General features: G+C 42.7%; 1 protein-coding gene across 2 annotated transcripts in view; it reads left to right on the top strand.

The window, feature by feature from the left end:
* pde10a (phosphodiesterase 10A) overlaps positions 1 to 16,676 on the top strand; it is a 50,612-nt gene that overhangs the window by 19,003 nt on the left and 14,933 nt on the right. For both annotated transcript variants that reach the window (XM_076077167.1, XM_076077168.1), the window contains 2 exons: positions 8,447 to 8,578; positions 16,335 to 16,363. In XM_076077167.1, coding sequence (XP_075933282.1) covers positions 8,447 to 8,578; positions 16,335 to 16,363 — 161 coding nt within the window. The remainder of the gene's footprint in view (positions 1 to 8,446; positions 8,579 to 16,334; positions 16,364 to 16,676) is intronic.

The raw sequence follows: 16,676 nt of genomic DNA, 5'->3' as shown, positions 1-16,676 counted from the left end.
ACTACGAGTTGTATATGTATACACCATTAGATATATAGGTTTCTCGTTCCATAGCTGGGATAAATGTGTCCTAATAAAACTCAGTTTGGCTTTTACGTCAGCTGTTTTGCTTAATTGCTTTTCTTTTTTTAAAGCTTTTTTCTTATTGTCAGGCTGCTACACTCCGCAATTTAGCATTGTTTTAATTATAAAATAGTAGAATATATTGAGAAATTGGTGCCATAATAAGAAATAATACGCAAAAAGTTTAGTGAATGTATTTGTAATTTACAGTAAATATTCACTTATAATGTGCTTTCCCACTCAGTGGTGAATTTACAGGCCTTATTGCATATTTTTGCAATTTTCTCTGGTTTTGTATCTTTGTAATGTTGCTGTGGGAACTTGTACTTTGGGAGTTATTTTAATTTATTTCTGTGATTGTAAATTACACTGTCTGTGTGCCACATGAATAACACTGTCCATGGTTCCATTTGTATAAGTGGCACCTCGAGTGACCTTTAGTGGCAACGCTGTAATAACCAGTTAGCAGTTTGGGTCCTGGGATACTGAGTGATGCCAAAATACACACATAGCAGTAAACTGCAGTCATGGAATGTATTATTGAGGTACGGTTCGTAGGTATCCCGCCTTCATACTGACCAAAAAAGGACAAGAATTTGAGATTACACAATGCTTCCACACTTTTTTGAATTAACTAAACAACTGTAGCTGCAGCTGACTAAATATTCAAATTGCAAATGTGTGTTTCCGTGGGACTAAAAAAGGATTATTTTATCTTGTGCTCAACTGTCTCGTACTATTTTCTAACACTATAAAGAAGTCGTTCACAATACACATTGACCAGAGTAAAAGTTAATCATTGACTGCCGGCTTCCACTTTTGTTGTAATTGTCATAGCTCACATTTATGCTGTAATGTTATATCGTACGGCTGTCAATTAATCTAGATTAAATGTAGGATTTGACACACTGTTTGCATTCTCATTGCATGTTTCCCTGTGATTGGTTTAGGATCGGGGAATAATTTGATTATAACTTATCCAAGGCCTTCTCACTGTCACAGAACACACATGTGTGTTTTTATAGCACTGTTTACAAAGGCTTTTTGTGTTTTATTTTACTGCTGTCATGTTTAACCATCGTTGTCTGTCCTTTCTGAAATGGGACATGGTTAAAGACGACGTGTTGGCTCATTCACTTTCTGGATGCTCATGTGATTCTAAGCAGCGGGTTAGTCCTGGGATATTATAAATAGCTGTTTGTAGCCTCACATTGCGGGAAAATATACAAGGGTGTGCATGTTTTTGTGCATCGTTTGTGGATAGTTGTGTAGTCAGATTCGGAGGTCAGTCTGGGTCAGCCCTAATGTAATCTCTCAGGCATTTTCAAACCCAATTGGTTGTCGAAGAATTGCTTAACTCCGTGAAGAAGGCTGTATTATCAGACAGGAAGTGCTCACGCTGGACATTTCCTGCCTCACCGCGTGCCTTCTCTCACAGTGAGGAGTCCTCTCAGCATAGAATATATAAATAGTGATTGATATGATTAAATGTGAAAATGAATGCACCATTGAAATTTGAATGGCTAAACAACTCCAGACCAGGCTGAACACATGCCAAATAGTCTCTTTGTGATTTGTCTTCAGTGTTTAGCTGTCAGGAAGTTCAAGCCAAAGAAAATTAGCTTGTTCTGCAGTTTGAACCCTTTTTTTTTTTTTTCATCTCAAGATCCATGCAGGACCGGATCAGTGCCAGGGCACAGTGCACGATCTGAGCGGTGAGACGGGTGACATTCTCCTCAAGGCGTCCGTTGACCCCTCGTCAGCTTGCCGTGGTTTGGTATCTGAGGGGACGGGAAAAGGCCACATGCGTGTAGATTTCTTTACAACTTGTCCTCGTGTCAAGGCTCATAAAAGAACAGGGCGCTGGAGAAGACGCACAGATCTGTGGTTCTCATTACCGGGTCCCCATTGGCCCCTTCTGCAGAGCGGCTGCAGAGTTCAGCATCAGTCCAGATGTTCAGCGGGGAACATGACCCCTTGTCACTGATGTGGCTCTGGGTGGGGGGTAGGGGGGGGAGGCACAGAGGCAGCGCTACATCAAACCACCAGTTTGGGTGAGATGTGACCTCCGAGGCAGCAACCGCAGCTTTAGTTTGAAGGCTCGCTGTCGTAGGCTGTGTGATCTACCGCCTCTGGCTGTCTTTCTGGGAATGCACACGAAACGTTTGAGTTAATAACGTAAGTTGAAGGTGAAGGTTGACCTGCTATGTGTCTATAGCTGCAGCTGGAGTGTTGCTGCTTGCCTGTGACCACACTATTAGGCTGTGGATCAAGGGACATGCCTTATCTACATCTCAGCTTGCCATTTATAGCCTTTACCCTTTACATCTAATGACCTGGACCATGGAAGTGGAAATAATGCAAATTACATTTCCATGGAAATGTCCACCTCTCTGTCTGTCTTGAGTGTTAGGTGTGCATGTTTGTGCAGCGGTGTTTGTTTTCACCATGCGGGGGCGTGTCTCTGGAAGTGATCGGACTGCAGTTAAAAGTCCAGGGGGAAACAACGTTTTCTTAATTTGACACCTTTTCAGTGGCTGACTATTGATTGAGCCGCACCAGTCGCCTCACCCTTGGCTGCCGTGGAATGTGGTGTGTGTGTGTGTGTGTGTGTTCACCTGCATTTGCACACACACATACCCAGGTTCACCGGCACAGGCTCAATGAATAAATTAGTTGAGCGGTGGGAGAGGAGTCAAAGCGTTTTCATCTTCAGTCTTTTTGTCCTCTTTGCCGCTCACTGAATGTGCGTGTTGGACGCTGTGCTCCAGCCCTCCCAGAGATAAGATAAGAACCACATGCTCTTCCCACCTCCTGGCAAGGGAGTCCCAGGCGGACCTGCTGACGCACGCACTCCCCCTCCCCTCCCTCCCCTTTCCTGCCTCAGCCTCATGTCAGGAAAGTGAAAAGTAGTACCTTGGCAGCTTGCCCGTGACTCTCTGCCAGGAGGAGTGCGCTTCGAGAGAAGTGGTCTTTTCCCTTTTTCTCTCATGTGCCTTTTTCATCTATGTGTTGCAGCAGAGGAGTTACATCTTGCTCACTAAACAGCAGCACCGCCGGGGTCGGCCTCCTCTGTTGACATTGCCGCCCGACATCGTTTGACAGGAGCGCTGAAGACACGTTCCCTTCTATTCAGGCACTGTCACACAGATGGCCAACTGCTTCATGGCAAATAGAGATGAGTGATGGCGATCGGGTGGAGCTGGCCGTTGTTTAAAAACAAGTTATTTGTTTAAATGAAACAAGCAGTACCTCCAGGAATTTGCTACTTTACATTGCACGTTTCTCTAAATCTTGCAATATTTCAGCAAAAAAAAAAAAAAATCCATTTATGTCCCTTTTCTACATAAAATACTGGTAACCCAAATAACTCAGGTCAAATTAAGTTACACCTCACTCACAACTACAGTAACCACTTTCCTTTCAACTGCCTTGTTGTTAAACAGCCCTTTCCCCCAACGTGCATATTGCACGCAACAACCTTCACCTTCCAGTTCTGACCTCAAACGAACCATTTTATTTATGGTACTTGTTATTTCCGCCAGAGAATCATGCTATCGGTTGCGCGTACGTACATTGTGTGCATGCGTACGTACATATGTGTGTGTGACCATGAGTGAGTGTGCACCTCTGTGTCTGTCCACTGCCAATTTGGCATTCTGCTGCAGTAAACTGCGTAGTATTTTTGGTGGCCAGTTATGGCTGCATGCTCAAGGACCTCTTGTGGTTGCGGTGACTCTCAAAACACCTTTTAGTGCCTGGTATATACTGCCATATAGACTGCCTGTTGACTCCCCTCTCCCTACTCTTACTTGGTAGAGGCCGCTAGTGATAACACAGCCGAGTGCATCGCCGACCACCTATCTGGTACTCTGCACTCAGAGGGAGGCAATAACAGTTTGCAGTGCGTTTGGCTAACAGCCAACAAAACTACCAGTACCATTCACTGCTGTACCTCTCTGCAACTCGGCCGCTGCTAAGCGGGCAGACGGGTTGGTTAGTTTAATTTTGTTTTTGGCAAGACCGTATGACGTGTCTCATATTAAGACTTCGAGGCGATTCCCTGCATACATTTTGAGTTTGAATGAAGTGTGTTTTACGATTTGGGCCTTACAGCTTATTGGTGTCTAGACCTGCAGTGAGCCAATTGTGGGTTGTATTCATTCAATCACGCAATACAGCAATGGTCGTTGCAGACACACCTGGCGGAGATATGCACTCTAAAAAATGTTTGATCATCCATCATCATAACTTCAAAGACAAACTCGTGAAGTGATGAACCTAAATTACAGTGCAATCCTGATGGGATTTACAAAGCATACCTTGTGATATGTGGATGAGTTTTTTCTCATCACAGACTCTTGTATTCAGAAATTCAGATTTTAAAGTAGAAACAAAGAAAGCGAGAACGAGGTAGTTGATCAGCAGCTGAAGGCGTCCAGTGCAAACCCCTCGTCTCTGTTCGTCAGCTCTCAGATGAAGACTGAAGTGTTGTGGAGGCTTAAATCAAACATGATGTAAATTGTAGAATAAGGACAGACTTGTGGATACAGAGAGAGCAACGAGGCCTCGCTTCACTGGGGTTTCTTTTCTTTCAGGAGCTTCCTATAAAGAGATAGAAATGAAGCATCCGGAATACTCGGGGACTTTCCATTTTTATTATGACTTTTTGTGACTCATATGAAATCTCACCATTACTGACTCAGTATCAGGTTTCAAAAGCTGATGTTCATCTCAATACTTTAAAGTTGCCACGTATACTAATAATGCATGAAAGAATATTTATTGAAAGCACATTTCAGACCATGCTCGATGCTTGACATTCCATATTAATACCACAACCTGGTGCCACAACACAATGAAGGTGCCCAGTCCAGGCTGTCTTGTAAACGCATTCCCCGTCAAACAGGAGCGTGTTCATACTGAAACTTGGATGCGAGAGCGCAGAGACCCAGACTGGTTTGGCCTTCCCTTCCCAGTCCCAGGGTGTGGTGTGGTGCGCTGCAGTCAAGATAAGTGTTATGCAACAATACCTCACTGAACATGAACTCGGGCTTCACTTTTTGCACAGGAAGTCCAAGTCTGAGTCAGGCACCAAAATCTCTGCTAACTGGGCTTCAGCTGCTCACAAGCATGCTGCAGAACAAGCAGCTTCCCAGCGCCTTCATTTAGACTCAAACTCATTTAAGCACCGAGGTGGGAAGTATACTTGCATTTAAGTACAATTTAAAAAAACTTCTACTTTGCATAAATATTTCTATTTTATGCTATACTTCTACTCCACTACATTTTAGAGGGAAATATTATATACTACATGTATCTGACAGCAAATAAAGACTGTCTATAAAAAAACAAGAACATGATAAATGTTTAAAATACAACACTTTGTGAAAGACTAAACCAGTGGTTCCCATCCCTTTTGGCTTATGACGGATGGTTTCATTTACATAACAGTTCAAGGCCCAATATTTCACAAAAAAATGATTTAAGAAAAGTCCAAATTATGTTGTGGCAAAACTTTGTTCCTATCAATAATCCTGCAACCACAGAGATTTATCTTGTGACCATTGGAGGAGGCCTGCACATCCTACAGACATCTATATGTTGTAATCATGGGAAGACTTGGGATGATGAGGATTTGGACACATTTGTTAATGTTTGCCGTGTCATACATTGTGTTATTCTTTCTTGATGGCACCATTGTCTTCAGCAGCGTTGGTGCCAGTGGGAAGGAAATTTCCCCTGAGGTAAAAGAAAAAGAAGAACTCTGGCCAAACCAGTCGCCAAGCGTTTGCTTCTACCGCAGCAGTCTCTCTCCCTCCTGATTGAGAGAGCACATGTGGGTCCCAGTGGGGTTAACCATTGTGGACCACAGCATGTGGGACAGATCTGGCTGCACCTTTGCTTAGTTGTAGTCAGAGGCCCAGGACACTGACGCATATCCCACAGCTCTGAGTGTCACTGCGGTCACATTAGGTTGAGCTGTGGCTCGAGAGGCTTAGGAAGGAATCAGAAGGAAAGTCCGTCAGGTCGACAGAAAGCATCAAGAATGTTCAGGAAAAAAAACGTCATTATCTCGTCAGTGCTCTTACATTTTGCTGGTATTACATTGAATCATCGTAACATAGTTTAATAGGATATGTCTGGAGATGGTCTATAATATTTTTCTTAATGTCAAGTACAGTGAAAAGAGCAAAACCAACCAATGGTTTTGCCTTCTGAAATAATCATAGGAGCACCAATAATGTATTAATCCGTTGCTGAAAATAGTCAGCAACACTATTTACTCCTGTTTGAATTATGTTTGATTAATACTACAATGCCCACCTGTTTTAATGAATCTTTAGATTTATGTCTTCAGTGGGGACAAATGGGCTTGGAGGTGACGGCCACAGACGTGTTGTGGAAGTCGGAAAGTACTGTGAGGTGAACTAACACGTTGTTGGTTTTGGTCATTTTACAGAATGTTGACGATAACAAAAATAATAAATATGGCCAACCTTAACCTTTACGCAATAATGAGCCTTGTTGTGATTATTTTTTTACCTACTCCTGATATTAGTAAAAACACAAATTTGGTTGCACTTTCAATCCACATTCTTGTACTTTTCAAACGTTCAAGGGTTGAGTTAGGGGTCAGAAATAAATAGTGTCTGTTCTCGAGGGCCATGGTGTGCTCTTTCTTTGGTGCAGGCTGGTCATTGTAAGCACAGGGATGTACCCAGAACTCCATTTATAAGCCCACTGTAGAATTCTAAGCACTGCCGTTTGTTTTTGCCCCATGGAAATAGGACATTTGACTATTTCTGTTCATGTGCACACATATGATAGCTAAATCACTTTCCACACAAAACCTGTATTCATAAAGATACAGCCTCCTTGTGTTTTATTTTTGGTAGTGTCACTAATCACAGTGCCGTCTTTGTTTCAAATAGGACAAAGTTGTGAGGGTATTTTGCAGCGCTTCCATTTTACTCCTTTCCGTGTGTCTTTCTGTCCCTTGCAGCTCCACCCACCCCCCCTTAACTCTCTCTGATTTATTAAGCCATATTCTGCCGATGTGCGTCAGAGCTGGCCACGAGTCTCGTGAGGCGTTCCGTTCCTGAAGATCTGTGTCTCGTGTCTGGACAGCGTCAGACTGCAGCGTCCACCCCTCAAACTTACCCCCACCTCTGTTTGCCTTATTTGCCTGCAACCACAAGCCTGCTCGACCTACACACACACACACACTCACACACTGAGCAGGTGATCAATCGTAGCTGAAGATCAAATTATTTGTTCACTTTGATTCTGAAATTCTATTCAAATAATTGCTATTCCTCAAGTGCAATTTCAAACACTTTGTAAAGACACATAAGAGTTACCTGCAGCTGAAGTGGATGCTTCTAACTCCTGCATCTGGTTTTATTTGTGTCATCTGACACAACAGTCAGGTCTGTGCCACACAGTCTGCAGCCATTAATTACCCTGATGTCATACAGGACTTTAGACAAACACACACCACTTAGTAATATTTACATGCTGTGTGTATGTGTGTTTGTGTGTCTGACGGCTGATAACCAGATATTCTGTGAGAAAACGAAACAAAAAATGATCTGTGCTGTCTGAATACAATGGCCTGCTTTCTACCCTTATCTGCTAACAGATATAACTACTGTGTGCCATACCATAAAATGGAAATATAGCCTGGTCGTAGGATTTTGTTTTTCTGTTCCAGGAATTATTATATTCGGTTGCATTTCATGTCAGCATCGAGTTCACGGTTTCCATGACGTGGTGACGTCTCACGGCTGAATTTATACAGAAGTCTTTGTTTTAGAAGCACACTGCATTTGCGCGAGTGACCTCAACATGATGGCTTCCTAGTGCATCACAACGGCCTCTCAGACGCCAGCGGGTGTATTAAAAACAACTTTCCCTCAAGGATGGTCTGGCAAATGGCTTTTTTGACAACAAAGACAGTAAACAGCAGCACTTAGCGAGCTTTCGAGGACCTAATTGCCTATTAAGCACATTCGAGTCCTCCTTTATCCTGCTGCCTCTGTTGGGGGCTCCTATCTCTGGAGACACAGCTTTACAGTAAACATAAGCGAGCCAGCCCGGCTATCTGACGGCTTTAGCTGGAACATAGGCGCTGTGCTGCCGCTCTCACCTCACAGTAAAGAGAAAGAGATGACCTTCGGCTGTTTCTAGTCTGTGCCTTTGTTTGGGGGAATGTCTGGAACACTGTGGGCCTTTGGCATATGACGTTTCCACCCTCTTATATCTCATGTTTCTCTCCTCCACACTCTTCTATTTTTGTATTTTTTACGCTTTGCTTAGTCATAAATAAAGCTGTGTTGTGCCTGAGCTAAAATATGTTTTTATTTCTTGTGCTTTTCAGGCTTGACAGATGAGAAAGTGAAGGCCTACCTCTCGCTTCACCCGCAGATGCTGGATGACTTTGTGTTGGAGAGTGTGAGCGCAGAGACGTTGGACAGATGGCTGAAGAGGAAGACCAGCAGCAGGCCTGCAGGTATACCCACTCCCACACACACACACACGCAGCAGGGACAAACATGGAAACACACACACGCTGCAGCTCTCTGGATCACTGTGACATAATAATTGGATCAGTGAATTCCAGGATATTGACGCAGAGTTGTAATTTCTGCGATATTTTGCTTCGGTTAAATGTTTATACTTTTTAGCTACATAATCTCACATGAGTTCCCGACTAGTCAACCACAAATACAGGCTGCAGCCACGTCGGTCGTTTGCTTTTATTGCACTGAAAAGCTAAAACCTTTTTTCTTAAAGACCCAGAGTAACCAGAGTGTGCCTCTGCGGGTTGTATTTATTATCCCGGCCATTTGCAGTACAAATCACTCACCTTCACATTTGTCTCCTTCAATCATCAGCGTGTGTGATAGACAGAAGAAAGGCAGAGGGAACGGGCCTGTCGGGTGTTTACGGGTCATTAGATGTGTTTGAGCGGGCCGAGTTAAGTCTGTTCCGTGCGCTCCACGCACACAGTGGACTGTTTCTCAGACCGTCCGCATCCATCAAGGGCCCACAGGGCTGGCACTCTGCCCAGTCGAGCTGCTGACGTCAGAGGCGACCTCCAGAGACATGCAGCCGGCTGAAGGGGGCCCAGGGGAGGGGTAGGGATGATGATGATGGTGGTGGTGGTGGGGGCAGGGGGGGGGGGTTGCGCTGGCTCAGGGTGTGGATGTGTTGAAGTGGAGCGGGAAACTGGCGGAGGACGGATTTGTTTCATTTTGAAGCTGTTTTTTTTTTTACACATGATGTCTACAGACGGTTGCGTTCATTGCTGCCATGCAGAGACGTTGATTTCTCAAGGCTGAGCTTGAAACAGTTTCCTGTATATAGTGTGTGTGTGTGTGTGTGCGCGTGTGTGTGTGTGTAGGTTGACAGGTTGGAGGCCGTCATGTTAATCATTCTTGCCGGCGCCAACTAGGAACTCATTTCCCTCATGTAGATCAGGTCAGAGCAGGTGCAGCTCATGCAAAGCAAAACGCAGATTCACAAAACCTCACCGCAGCGCAGACATGCAAAATACTTTGGCTTATGTCGCTGTGTTTTTCAGCCGTTTTCAGTTGTGATATGAGTCAGAAAACTAAAATTCCCTCAATGCAAAGGTCAAGTTCAGCTCTTAATTGCCCTTAAATCAACAATTTAAAGAACCATATGAACCGTTTTGTTTGCTATAAATTACATATACTTAAAATGACAGCTGCCTTTTATTCAAAGCATGTTTTAGCGTTTCAGTGTGGCAGGAAAATCAGCTTACTGGGACTTGGAACTCGCTTGAATAAAGTCACAGTTAACAGTGTGCAGAATTAATGTCACGCTTTCCTTGATTTTTACGTTATCTTTTCGGAACAACTGTCCATTGTGAGTCCGACAATGTTAAAGGAGTGCCATGCTAAATTGGTGGAGTAAACAATGTTTGTATCCGTGAGGTGTTCAGGGGCTGCTGAGTTGGTCTTAACCAAGTTGTTAGATTACGTAACAAAATGCAGTGACGATATTTAGCCACTAGCTCCGTGCAGTTGGGCTCTTGAGCCGTACGAGAAGCGGCCAGACTCGGAGTGAAAACATCAGCAATCAGCCTGACAGCTCTCTCGTTATGTTGCACGTGTTTCTCTTGGTTGATCTTAACATCACATCGGTAATATCACTCCACAAGTCCACCTCTGTTAGCGGACACTCTGGAGCCTCTCAGTGGCTGTATCCACTCACATGGCAACAAGCCTTGTTTCATTTCTGGTTCATCGCACTGGCTGAATGGTCACTGTGTTGATGTTATAGATTGTAGATTTATTTGACACATTTCTCTGCTTGTTTTAAAGAAACCTCTCCTCTATATGTATTTTTTGCTGATAAAAGTAGCTCATTTATTCTAAAAGTGACACTTTTTAGAGATCAGATTGATCTTATATTCTTTATGTGTGCAGCAGCAGCAGCAGCAGGACCTGTCCTCATGTGATCGTCACTGAGATAACCACTGCTTCCTGGAAGCAGTCCCTGCAGCCTGTCCCGTTCTCACTTATCATGTGATGGGCTACATTGGATGACATAAATCTGTTTGTTTGTACACATGGACGCAAGTGTGTGTTTGTGCAAAGACTGTGTTACAGACTGAATCCAGAAAAAAAGAAGCCTTCACATTTGCACACTTGAGCTAATATTACAAATGTGCCGTGTCATAACATTTAAATCCCAATTTTCTTGTGACATTCTCTTGTCTTTTTGTCTTATTGTTTATTACTTTATTGCTTCATACAGTTGAACCTATGAATCACGATTAGGCTTTTAAGGTTGGTGTGTCATTATGTGTTACAGAGCAGATTGCTCTTATAGCAGTCTGTTACTAAACACAATTTCCCACAATCCCCACTGATGTCATTTGACCATCACACCTCTCTTGACCAATGTCCCACTGGCAATGTTTACTTCACACCACATGCTGTCATGGGGTAATTAATAAATCCCAAACCGTCTGCTGATCCCATCGAGAGGCCCCTCGCTACTGACTTGTGCCTTATGCAATGCACGCACACACACACACACACGGTGTACATCTTCTGTGTCTTTTTGTCAGACTGTGAAAGGCTTAATCAACTATTAAACATTTCAGTTCAGCACCGATCTGATCAAACTCTGTATATCGTACGCTGAATATCCCTGACATGGCGGACCCCCTTGTCTTATTGATAATGGAGGTCAATGTTGGAAGGTGTGTGTGTGTGTGTGTGTGTGTGTGTGTGAGAGAGTGAGAGAGAGTCTCCGGCCTTTCAGGCCCGAGGGCAAGAGCTACGCCGAGCTGTTAAGCAGCTGATGCTGTTTCTCAGATGTGTTTGGACGGCAGTCGCAAGCAGACAAAGATGTGCTTGTGTAGCAGAACCTCACACCCCGCCACTGTGATAAGAGCTGTCTCACCTGCAGGGCTTTACATCAGGAGGGAGGAAGGGGCCTTCTGCACAGCCCTCACTGGAAGCTGTTTAAAATCACGGGGGGGGAAAACATTAACCAAAGTGTTTTGCCAAAGATATCTTTCTGAAAGTTGATAATTGTCACAATTTTACAACAACTACCTGTTTTTAAACAGAAAGTCTCATTATCATATCTGTTTAAAGAGAGACCTTTGTACAGCTTAACATAAAAAGTAAAAAACAATTGGAGGACTATAGGTTGACAGCTGCTTTTGGCAGCTGCACGTCCGCCATGGGGCAGGTTGATGCAGACGGCTGCTAGGTCGACACATGTTGGCAGCTGATTCTCTGCCGGCTGACTGCCCTGTGGGCGGCTGTGTATCTGCGGCAGATCAATAAAGCACCCATCAAGTATTGTGCACATTAGACCCAAGCTGACTGAGGGATTGTTTTTAAAGGCCAGGCTGCTGATATGTTCTGGGTGCTTCTCCAAATCATTTCTCACCATGTCTCATCAAACAGTGTATCAGAGACCTTTGTGCTTATGTGAACTGAGGGATAAACCTTCAGAGTTAAATGTGCTTCTTTTTGTGTGCTTTGTTGACCCAGGCGGGCCGTGCTTTTAGTGCACGTTAGTGCATGTGAGTGTACCCCACTGGCTAGCTCATGGCCGCCGCTCTGCTGTTGGGAGGCAATAGAAATGCTCCCAATCTCGTATTTAGCACTTTTAAGTCAGACAGCTCTCTTCTTTCACTGTGGTTTCCAAAAATCCTCAGAAAAAGTTTTATAAGACTGCATGATTATGCCACAAATTATAATTAATCAGATTAATCATTTAACCAAATTCCAGTATTTATTTGGTACCGTAAATAATTTGCACAGTTTTTAGGAAATTGATTCATGAAATGACTTATTAAATTTATTAAATGATCAAGTATTTATCAAGGTGACAGTAGTAGTTTTTTTGTCTTACAACCATACCACGCACCACTGTGTTGTAGCAGATAATACTCCACAGCAGTAAATACCCAAAATCAACTGTGAGCATCAAGTGGATGTTTTCATATAATCTTTCATTAAATTATCAGCAGACCATAACACAAGTTTAATTTGAATAAACATTATAGACCTACAGTCTGTGCATGCTGTGCTTTGTTTAGATTAGGAGATTTTATTTGGTTGTACAAAAGGATTTACAGTGGAAACAATGTGTCCGACTGATTTTGCTTTGATTGAAAGCAATTTGCTAAGAGATGACGGAGTATAAATACTTACGAAAGAAAATTCTTTATGACAGTAAGAATCTAAGATGTTTTGTCCTGGATGTATAAACCATGTCTGCTTGACTCCTTGTTGCAGACTCTGATGATTTTATTGGTTGAACCGTCACAGAAATCTGCAACAACTGACGGAGTTGCTGTGTTTGTTCGTTTTGTTGTCTGCAGCACAAATATCACACATAATATCACACACCATAAAATCAATATGTGCAATATTTGAGAACAACCAAAGTATTACAAATGAATATAACTTCATATAACAAACTTGATATTAACACAAAAACCCAAATAGTATGCAATAAAACATTAAATTATGAATTGTGATTAACTACAGTAACCAGCCCCTCTCACTCTGCTAACAAAATATGTTAAAGTTGTTATTCCTAAAGTTGTATGTATGATTGTAGGCAATAAACAGAATCAGGACGTACGGTACAGTATGTGTTGCCCTTAAAGGAGCCTTACCCGCTAAGCGTTGGTTTACAAGGCAGACTAGCACATATCTACAACTGATACATGCTTAAAGCTGCACATTCCACCTGACAAACATTTAGACCTTTCCGGATCAGGAACAGTTTCAATGGAGCGATAAAGTTACAAGTAGAGGTCTGTTCAGCCTCTGCTGCTTTCAGGACAGTGGTGTTTAGTTTTCACTGCTTACTGAGCTGGCAGTATATTTTCTAAGAACCTGTCGGCCCTGTCCTCCTGTGTTTACTAAAAGCAACAGTAGGTTCCTGAAAATATGGGATGGCATTGGAACAGGCTGCTGGTCTGTGTCCCTGTGCTGATGGCTGACCACTTGGTATGGTGATAAAACACACAGACATGCACACACACACACACCTGTACAGATACTTTGCCTCTTGGCCCCAGGGGCAGCTGTATCATTAGGGTGAATCCCCACGACGCGCATCTGATGAAACTAAGATGTTATTGTTGCAAAACTGGACAGACAAGTTGTCCGTTTTTTATATTTGGAGTTTATTTTATGTTATATGTGCTGGCCGTACAGAACGGTACAGTCCACACGCATTTTCTCAACCACTTTTCTTCAGCAAGAAACAAGAGTACAGCCCGAATGCAGTGTATTCAAGCTATTTCTGGTTTCTAGGAAAACCAGGAGAGCCATGCTGGACCTGAAGCTGCTAAATGTGTGTACGGCCCTCCTGCATGCTTACTTTAAAGAAGCTGCTGGAACTGGTCCATCCAGGCAACTGGTTCAGCACAACAGTTTTAAAGTGCACTTGCTTTTGTATTTCTGTGATTCCCGGGCACAGGAAGAGTCTGCATCTTACCTGACAGGGTGAACAGTCTGCAAGTGCAAACGCTTCCTGTTACGTTTTGGCTCCTTGAACCTTTTTTTAATGTGTGTACACAGTGCTCAGTGCTCACCCTACGGTTCCACTGGGACTGCTACACATGAGATGCCTTACAGAGGTGGTTTGCCAGACTGTAACTGTACCTGCAACACCTCAAATCAGTCCTCCGGGCGGGACCTTCAAATATGGGGGCAACCCACACACCCTGAAATACCTACGGGAATGGAAAGGCTCTTATGTAGGACTGGGTGGTATGATTGAAATATTGCTAATAATATATGTCTGATATATGGGTTTTTGGAATTGAATGCAAACTCACTTATTAAACGAATAAAAAAACAATGTTTAGTGCAATGGATTATGTTCCTCGCTTATGCATTCATTTCTTTTGCACAACAGAATTCTATTTTTAAGATGTCATCATATGATCATATCATCAGCATACTAATTGACTGATATGATGTACCGTATCAGTGTTGCTGAAGTCATTGGCACTGCAACACCTTACAGCAATGTTAAGTGGCAATGGTGTGTTGGTGAGAAGAAGCAACAACCTTATCATGGCAGCCTACATCAACAGGCTTTTCAACATACAAGAGTCAACGTCATGTAATTATCAGTTTTTCATATTCACTGTACAGGGCTCCTGTTACATTCACTTCATGTGTTGAGTTATGGGAGAGTACGATTAGGTTGTTTTCTCTCATTTGTTAGCAACGTTCTCAGTGAATGCCTTCTGCTCTCTGGTATATAGAACATGTAGACTTCTACATCTAACAGGTCTCTAACAGACCTACTGCATTTGTAAAAATGTGTCCTTCAAAGGGGTTCATGTCGAAATATTCTTGGCCTCATCAAGTCATTAAAAAAAGAAAGGTCCCGTCTGTTCTTCTCTTTTTTTAAAGGGGTTTGAAGTCTTTTCAAGTGTAGCTCTCTGTCCTCTGATTGACGTCACGGCCGGCCGGGGGTTCACTCTAAAATAGCTCTCATGGCTAAGTTAGGAAGCTCATAGCATAGTGGAGGAATGTTTAAAACAACAAACAATGTAGCTGGCTGTAATTTCTTCCTTCACATCTTTGCTGGTTTGTTTCAACAAGAGGGCCAGCTCAAGTCAGCACTTCAGTAGATGTTTCTAAAAGATTTTTTGCATGGTTTGATCACATGGAGCGTTACCAAAGAGATCAGAGCAGTTACTGTTCTCGTGTGCTGTTGACCCCGTGTGTAATGAAGAACCGCTTGTAGCTGTGTGAATGGTTTTATTTTCATCCCAAGTAGCACTCCCAGACTATAAATCCAGAGACTGTTGGGATTGGCTGAGGCTTTCATTATTATCACATACTTCAGTGTCCAAAGACAATAGTCATATGTCTACTGTCTCTCCAACAGCCTGAAATCACACCAGGAATTTGTACTCGAGGCCACAAAATGTTACACTTGTCAAGTTAGATTGATAACTCTCTTAATTCTGTTTTAAAAGGAACATCATTTAAGCAAACGTCTCCCTGCATCAAAGGCACAGAAAGCATTCATCCATAATGTATATTTGTGCTTTATATACGGCTACCTTCTATGTATTTGCTCCTTTACCATTCACCTGACTACTGTTGTGAGGACAACCGATGGTTTTGCTTATTTGCTGCTCTTGCTGGTGTGCCTTCATGCAGAGCGCCCAGCCAACTTTTAAACAGCCGGGTCAGATTTCTGTCTTGCTTTTCAGCTTTTTAATTCAGACAGTGTTGCTTGTGCATGCATGCCCTTTTTCAATGACTGCCTTTACATTTGCATAGTTACACAGACTTGGCGTCTCCCGTTTTCACAGACAGTCGCAGCAACTCACTTCCTTTTCTAATTTCTCCACCAGCTTATTAACACAAACGGCACTTAAATCAAATCCCATCCACTAACCAATATTAGTTAAAGCAAAACTACGGCATGTGTTTTGCCAAACAGCCACAGTAATAATTCATTGTAAATGAACATAGAAACATAGTGTAACAAAAGGTAGAAGAGTCCTAAGGTCTACAAACAGACTCAGTTAGGCTGCGATTACTATCTAAAGTATGCTCACATCGGCCAACATAAGCTACTGATCATAGACCAAGTAAGCTAGTGGCGTATGTAGTGAGTATATTAAAAACGTGCAAGGATGCATTTTATTGATTTTCAATTCATGCTTTGATTTACAGAATGTTGTTTCAAGCTGTATTTTAACGTTGTGATTTTTCTCTTTACAGATGACACATCAGCTAAAGAAGCCAGCAGGGTAGGTTTCAGTTTCATTTCATGTGTACACATTTATGTGACAAGGCACATGAAGCTTCTCCTCATAGCTTCATACACTGTAGATATTATATTACTTTATTTGCTCCTTCATTCCTAAAGCTAACCAAAGTGACTTAATGAGTTCGTATTCAAGAATAGAAACTATGGCTGAACAGACTGCTCCCCTTCACTTACACCAAAAATATCCTGGTGTACTCATTCAAGATGCAGATTACTTATGGTCTTTGACAACAGTTTTGTTTGTCCATGTGCTTACTTTCTATAGAACAGTGACGCTGTCTCGTATAAAAATA

The sequence above is a fragment of the Anarhichas minor genome, unplaced genomic scaffold (assembly GCF_050575085.1).
Source record: "Anarhichas minor isolate MPS153535 unplaced genomic scaffold, ASM5057508v1 ptg000058l, whole genome shotgun sequence".
In the NCBI taxonomy this organism is placed as follows: domain Eukaryota; kingdom Metazoa; phylum Chordata; class Actinopteri; order Perciformes; family Anarhichadidae; genus Anarhichas; species Anarhichas minor.
Note: the sequence above shows the minus strand (reverse complement) of the source record. Positions and strands in the feature narration are given on the sequence as shown.